The sequence below is a fragment of the Haliotis rufescens genome, unplaced genomic scaffold (assembly GCF_023055435.1).
Source record: "Haliotis rufescens isolate VD_foot unplaced genomic scaffold, xgHalRufe1.0.p SCAF_18, whole genome shotgun sequence".
Classification (NCBI taxonomy): Eukaryota; Metazoa; Mollusca; class Gastropoda; order Lepetellida; family Haliotidae; genus Haliotis; species Haliotis rufescens.
The window spans coordinates 1,097,939-1,104,565 of NW_025963868.1; the positions used below are offsets into that span (position 1 = coordinate 1,097,939).

General features: G+C 42.2%; 1 protein-coding gene across 1 annotated transcript; it reads right to left on the reverse strand.

The window, feature by feature from the left end:
- Positions 1-1,453: 1,453 nt before the first annotated feature.
- LOC124121826 (putative ankyrin repeat protein RF_0381) lies at positions 1,454-6,388 on the reverse strand. Its single transcript, XM_046484903.2, has 3 exons — positions 6,185-6,388; positions 5,297-5,381; positions 1,454-3,309 (listed from the first exon to the last, which is right to left on the reverse strand). The coding sequence occupies exons 1-3, from the start codon at positions 6,386-6,388 to the stop codon at positions 1,454-1,456; spliced, it is 2,145 nt and encodes a 714-aa protein (XP_046340859.2).
- Between the last annotated feature and the right edge of the window lie 239 nt (positions 6,389-6,627).

The following is a 6,627-nucleotide window of genomic DNA, read 5'->3' on the forward strand; positions in this document are numbered from 1 at the left end:
GTCTGCAGAGCATTGTGATGTAATTTCATTGCAGCGATCCAAGCGATGGAGGGCCAATATGGATTTACTACCGGAATTAATTATTTAATTAATTTATTATCACATGGTTTTAATTACACATGGGACTATTTACTTTAGATATCCCAACTGAAGGCAGCAATCTTCTATGTAAGTGAGTGAGTGAGCGAGTTGGGTTTAACGCCGCTTTTAACAGTATTCCAGTTATATCGTGGCGTGTCAGCTTAATGTGGGTGGAAAGCCCGAAGTGATGCAGGTCTCAGACTTTAACCACTTCGGTGAAACCCAGGAGCGCGGGTATGGTGCTTACAAACCTAGAAACATAATCGGGGCGAACCGGGACTCGAACCCACAATCATAGGTTTCTGGCGTGCCCAAGGGACGCAACTCTGCACAGCGAATTGCGGCGCCTTAGACGACTGGGCCAACCGCACCCTCCAATCTTCTATAAAGATCGACATGTGCATTGCATTTCCCATCACACAACTAGTAGAGAGTGTGGTCACATGTTAGTAAAGTGTGCAGTCATTTTTACCCACGTGTTATAAGTTGGGTATGGCATGTCTTCAGGTTTAAGGGGTTGATGTGAGATTAAATTATTGTTCTTACATGGGAATTAAACAGCGTTCATGTGCATGTGTGTGTGTGTGTGTGTGTGTGTGTGTGTGTGTGTGTGTGTGTGTGTGTATGTGTGTGTCTAATAGTGCTAGTCCACTGATATACCGTGTCAAAGTTTAACATGTTTTAACAGTTTTACGCCACTCAAACATACTATACTGACCCCAAGTCTTTGTTTTATCCCCTTAATACAGAGCGCTAGACAAGGAAAAAAAACAAGTACGAAATTCTCAACGTCTTTTGGTATGACACGGCCGTGGCTCGAACACCGACCTTATGCTCTATCTGCGTAGATTCTCCACCCACTAGACTACGGAGGCGGTCTCCAGGTTTTTCCGTCGTCAAAAGTTGATAACACTGATGAGGATGGTAGATATCTTGGAGGAAAAGCTTATGGTCGAATCAACAGCTAATAACTTCATACATCACTCTTATACGTGTTATGTCTTATGTAAACATTGAGTGAGATAACGTGCAAAACTTGAGTAATTAATACATCATTACGTTCGTCTCCACTAGAAGTGAGTGAGTGAGTGAGTGAGTTGGGTTTTACGCCGCTTTAAACCGTATTCCAGTTATATCGCAGCGTGTCAGATTAATGTGGGAGGAAAGCCCGAAGTGATGCAGGTCGAAGACGTTTACCACTTTGGTGAAACCCACGAGCATGGGTATGGTGCTGACAAACCTAGAAACATAATCGGGGCGAACCGGGATTCGAAACCACAATAATAGGTTTCTGGCATGCCCAAGGGACGCAACTCTGCACAGCGAATCGCGGCGCCTTAGACGACTGGGCCACCCGTGCCCCTTGTCTCCACTAGAAACCGTTTTCATTACCATCTAATTTTGAAACATCAGCTCCTTCGCTCAAAAGCAGGTTAAACACGTCTTGTTTCTCATTTGTTGCTGCCAGCATTACTGGTGTCTTCCCATCCCTCCCTTCAATGTTAATGTCCACAATTTTTTGTCTGAGGACATATTTCACTATATCCACATTTCCTCCTCGACAGGAAAGATGAAGGATGTTGTCACCATGATCATCTACTCTGGACGTATCAGCTCCTCTCCCTATCAGAAAGTCAAACGCATCTCTTTCCCCCCAAAACGCTGCTAGCAACACTGGTGTCATCCCTTCGTTATCTCTACTTTCAATGTCCACAATGTCTTGTTTGAGGACATATTTCACTATCTCTAAATTTCCTCCTTTACAGGACAGATGAAGGATGTTGTCACCGTTTTCATTCACTACTGTTGTATCGGCTCCTCTCCCTATCAGTAAGTCAAACGCATCTCTTTCCCCCCAAAACGCTGCTAGCAATACTGGTGTCATCCCTTCGTTATCTCTACTGTTAATGTCTACAACGTTTTGCTTGAGCACATATTTCACTATATCCACATTTTCTCCTCGACAGGAAAAATGAAGGATGTTCTCACCAAAATCATTTACACTGGATATATCAGCTCCTCTTCCAATTAGTAAGTCAAACACATCTCTTTCCCCCAAATATGCTGAGAGTAACAATGGCGTCATCCCGTCGGTCCTGTCACTGTTTATGTCCACAATGTCTTGTTTGAGGATATATTTCACTATCTCTAAATTTCCTCCTTTACAGGACAGATGAAGGATGTTTTCACCGTCTTCATCCACTCCTGTTGTATCGGCTCCTCTCCCTATCAGTAAGTCAAACACATCTCTTTTCGCGAAAACCGCTGCCATCAACACTGGTGTCATGCCTCCATTGCCTCTACTGTTTATGTCTACAACGTTTTGTTTGAGGACAGATTTCACTATGTCGACATTTCCCCCTCGACAGGAATGATGAAGGATGTTGTCACCGTTTTCATCCACAACTGTTGGATCAGCTCCTCTCCCTATCAATAAGTCAAACGCATCTCTTTTCCCCCAAAACGCTGCTAGCAACACTGGTGTCATCCCTACGTTATCTCTACTTTCAATGTCTACAACGTTTTGCTTGAGCACATACTTCACTATATCCACATTTCCTCCTCGACAGGAAAAATGAAGGATGTTCTCACCAAAATCATTTACACTGGATGTATCAGCTCCTCTTCCTATTAGTAAGTCAAACACATCTCTTTCCCCAAAATATGCTGAGAGTAACAATGGTGTCATCCCTTTCTTTTCTCTACTGTTTAAGTCTATAACATTTTGTTTGAGGACATAATCCACTATCTCTACATTTCCTCCTTTACAGGACAGATGAAGGATGTTTTCACTGTCCCTATCCACTTTATATATATTAGCTCCTACTTCCATAAGATATGAAAACACTTCTCCCTTTCCAAACTCTGCTGCAAACATCAAAGGCGTTTCCTCGAAGGCTCCTCTACTTTCAATGTCAATGATTTTCTGTGAGTGGATGTACTTTACTATCTCCACGTTTCCCTCTCTACAGGCCAAATGTAGGATATTGTTATCATCATCATCCAACAGAGACAGATCTGAACCTTTCTTCACAAGTAATTCAAACATTTCTCTATGTCCTTTCACTGCTGCTATCATCACCGGGGTCGTGCCATTCTGCCCTCGTGTATTGATGTTCGCACGACCTTGAGACAATATGTACTTGACTTGACGCAGGTCTCCATGCAAGCAAGCATCAATGAGAGTAATGTTGACAATGGTCTGATTTTGTGCTTGATCATGAGCATCTGGAAGACGACATACAGACGCTCACTAATATCGAAAACGGATTATTGCAAGAAGACATGTAAATCACTTTCCACATGTTTAGACATGTACTAACAGGTAACAAAACAAAATTGTATTAAAAATATTAATATGTATCTACTACACTTGCACTTGTTTATGTGTTCATGAGCACTTTTCTTTAATTGCCTGCCCTGCAAAAAACTGCTTTCTCCGTCAAGGTTATAATAGATGAAACAAAATTTGACAAAAAACGTGTATGAATAGGGGATGCCTTTTAAAAATGTTCAAATGTAGAATATGTCATATTCCAGTACATTTTTGGGTTGAGTCCTATCCAATATTCAAACCCACACTCTCAGAGTTAGGCACCTAATCGTCAGCACACACAATCAGCGACCTAACCCTTTCTGACACCGAGGCTTCAAGAAAATGGCATTGAGATAGCTGATAGTCTATATCATGTACATTGTGTGCCCCTTGTATACCAGATAGGTTTAAATTGGCACTGCCCCACTGCCGAAAACCATGAATAGACAATGCCTTTTAGAGTGAGTGAGTGAGTATTTTGTTTAACGCCGCACTCAACAATATTCCAGCTATATGACGGCGGCCTGTAAAAAACATCGAGTCTAGTCCAGACAATCCAGTGATTGACATCATGAGCATCGATCCACGCAATTCGGATCGATGACATGCATTAACCAAGTCAGCGGGCCTGACCACCCGATCCCGTTAGTCGCCCCTTACGACAAGCATAGTCGCCTTTACGGATAGCTTTTAGAAAGTGGTCAAATTAAACATATGTTTCATTAAGGATTATAGTTTCTTCGTATGCTGGCGATTTAGTGATTTACGCTGAGAGTGTAGTTTCAAATCTTCGACGGGAATCCACCCAAAGAGTTCTAGTATTTGAGATGAAACAATATATGTGTGGCCACGCTTGTTCATGATCTTCATCAATCGTCTTTGTTGACAGGCATGGTTCTCCATATTTTGCATACAAAGTATTCTTACAATTTGTATATCTTCGAAGTAAACATAGGAATAGATGATACGATATTAAATATAATCCACCAGTGATGATGAAATGAAGTGGGTCATAACAGGAATATTTGAATTATAGAGTGAGTGAGTGAGTGAGTATGGTTTTACGCCACTTTTAGAAATATTCCAGCAATATCACGGCGGGGGACACCAGCAATGGGCTTCACACATTGTACCCATGTTGGGAATCGAACGCGGGTCTTCGGTGTGAGACCGCCTCTGTGGTCTAGTGGTAGAGCATCCGCCCGGAGAGCAGAAGGTCCTGGGTTCGATCCCCGACCGCGTCATACCAAAAGACGTCAAAGAAAGGTACTTGTTGTGACCCCGTCTGGCGCTCGGCATTAAGGGGCAAAAAAAAGGACTGGTCGGCTCGGAATCAGTATACTGTGTCTGAGTGGGGTATGCATGTTAAACTGCGGCATGGTATCTCAGTGAGCTAGCACTATAAATCGGCATCAGTCCAGACTTGTACAAGCAGCCACACACACACACACGCGCGTGCATGCACGTCGCTATGTAAGTCCAATAATCTTGGACGCGACGTTAAACCCCATTTCAGCTCACCTCACCTTCGGTGTGACGAGCGAACGCTTTAGCCACTAGGCTACCCCACCGCCCCATTTGAATTATAGAGCGACGTGCATGGACGTGTTTGCCGCTGAGCTTTTACTAAACCATACGTATGGCAGTCTGTTTCAGTGAGATAACATGCCCAAGTTGAACCCCGGCACCCACTCAGACACAGTGTGCTGACTTCTAGCCGGCCAGTCATTGTTTCATCCCCTAAACTCCGATCGTCAGGTAGGGGGACAAAACGTACCATCTTTTAGCGAATGTTGATATGACGTAGCTACGAGATCGAACCACCGACCTTCCACTTTTAAGGCAGATTGCCACTAACGTGTATTGTTCAACTGACATAACATTCATGATGACAGTTACCTTTAACACAGGCAGCTTTTCCAGGACCAGTCTGCAGGCATCTGCTACCTTGGCAAGTCCTGAATGCGCAGGACCCAGCTCGGACCTGAAGGAAGAAGTGAATGTACCCCTTACAAGAGAGCTTTGTGCAGATTAACTCGTTTTGATTTTAAGTCTGATTCTCTTACACTTACATTCTCAGCTAAATGGTAAATTACAGAATTGTGCTGTCCCCTGCGTAAAACTTGGTTAATATGGTTAAAATCTTAGCTGAAAATATATTTTCTGTTTCTATAAAATAGTACATCTTCTTTGCAGCTATGTGTTATTAGGAAACTAATAAATCAGTTTTAGTATGAACAAGATGATTTATCGTTTACATTCATGATATTCCTTACTGAATGTTTTACTTTTTATTTTATGCAGAAGCACTAACACAGTACAAAGTAAAATACAATTAGTATAATCTCTAAACGTCTTCTACACATGACAGTTTGAGCACTGGAACTAGACAACATTGCATCCTGTTTGATGATTCTGTCCAGTAATCGCCTGAATTATTATTGTATATAATCTGTTGGATACAAGTCCTATTACGTCATATATTGCATCTTAACCAATTGACCTGTTGGATCATTGCACCATGGTCACATGGCCTATTTCTCTGTCATATCTCGGCGATAAAACTATTGGATCGTAACTTTGTTCTCAAGTTACTAATACCTGTCACAAGAGGTGTCTGAAACGAAATTTGGTGGTATGACTTGCTTGATTTCGTGTCATCATGCACTGACAACGAGGGATGGTCCTGGGTTTGCCTGGCTGGTTCAGATGCCTTTATAGCCTTTCTTGATAGTGCTGACTTTTGTTCTGATTGTGGCTGAAAGCAACATTAACTGACATACTTACATTTGTGTTGCGCTTTGGTATCAAAGTGAATCGTCCACATTCTGCTGTCTCGTCCAGCTGCTTCTTCAACGTGTAACACACAAGGGAAAGACTTTGGTAGCCAACGTTTACACATGAGGATCTGGCTACACATTTCAGTTTGCACATATTGACAACGAAGTCAAGAAACCCGTCTTCTGCCCGTTTGTCTGTTGTTTCATTCATTATGTCAGAATGTTTCATTAGTTCAACCGTGACCATCGAGTCAAACATTAAACACAGCCATATCAGATACATTTTCTCTGAAGTCTAAGGTTGCTTATAATAACTGCAGAAGATCATGACACTTCCCTCACAAGCGAGTGAATTTAATCTGAATGTCTTCGCCTGAAATGAACATCTAAACTTTAAAATCAATAACCCAAACACTGTTATCATATGTCAAACCTCTCAGTGTTCCGTTA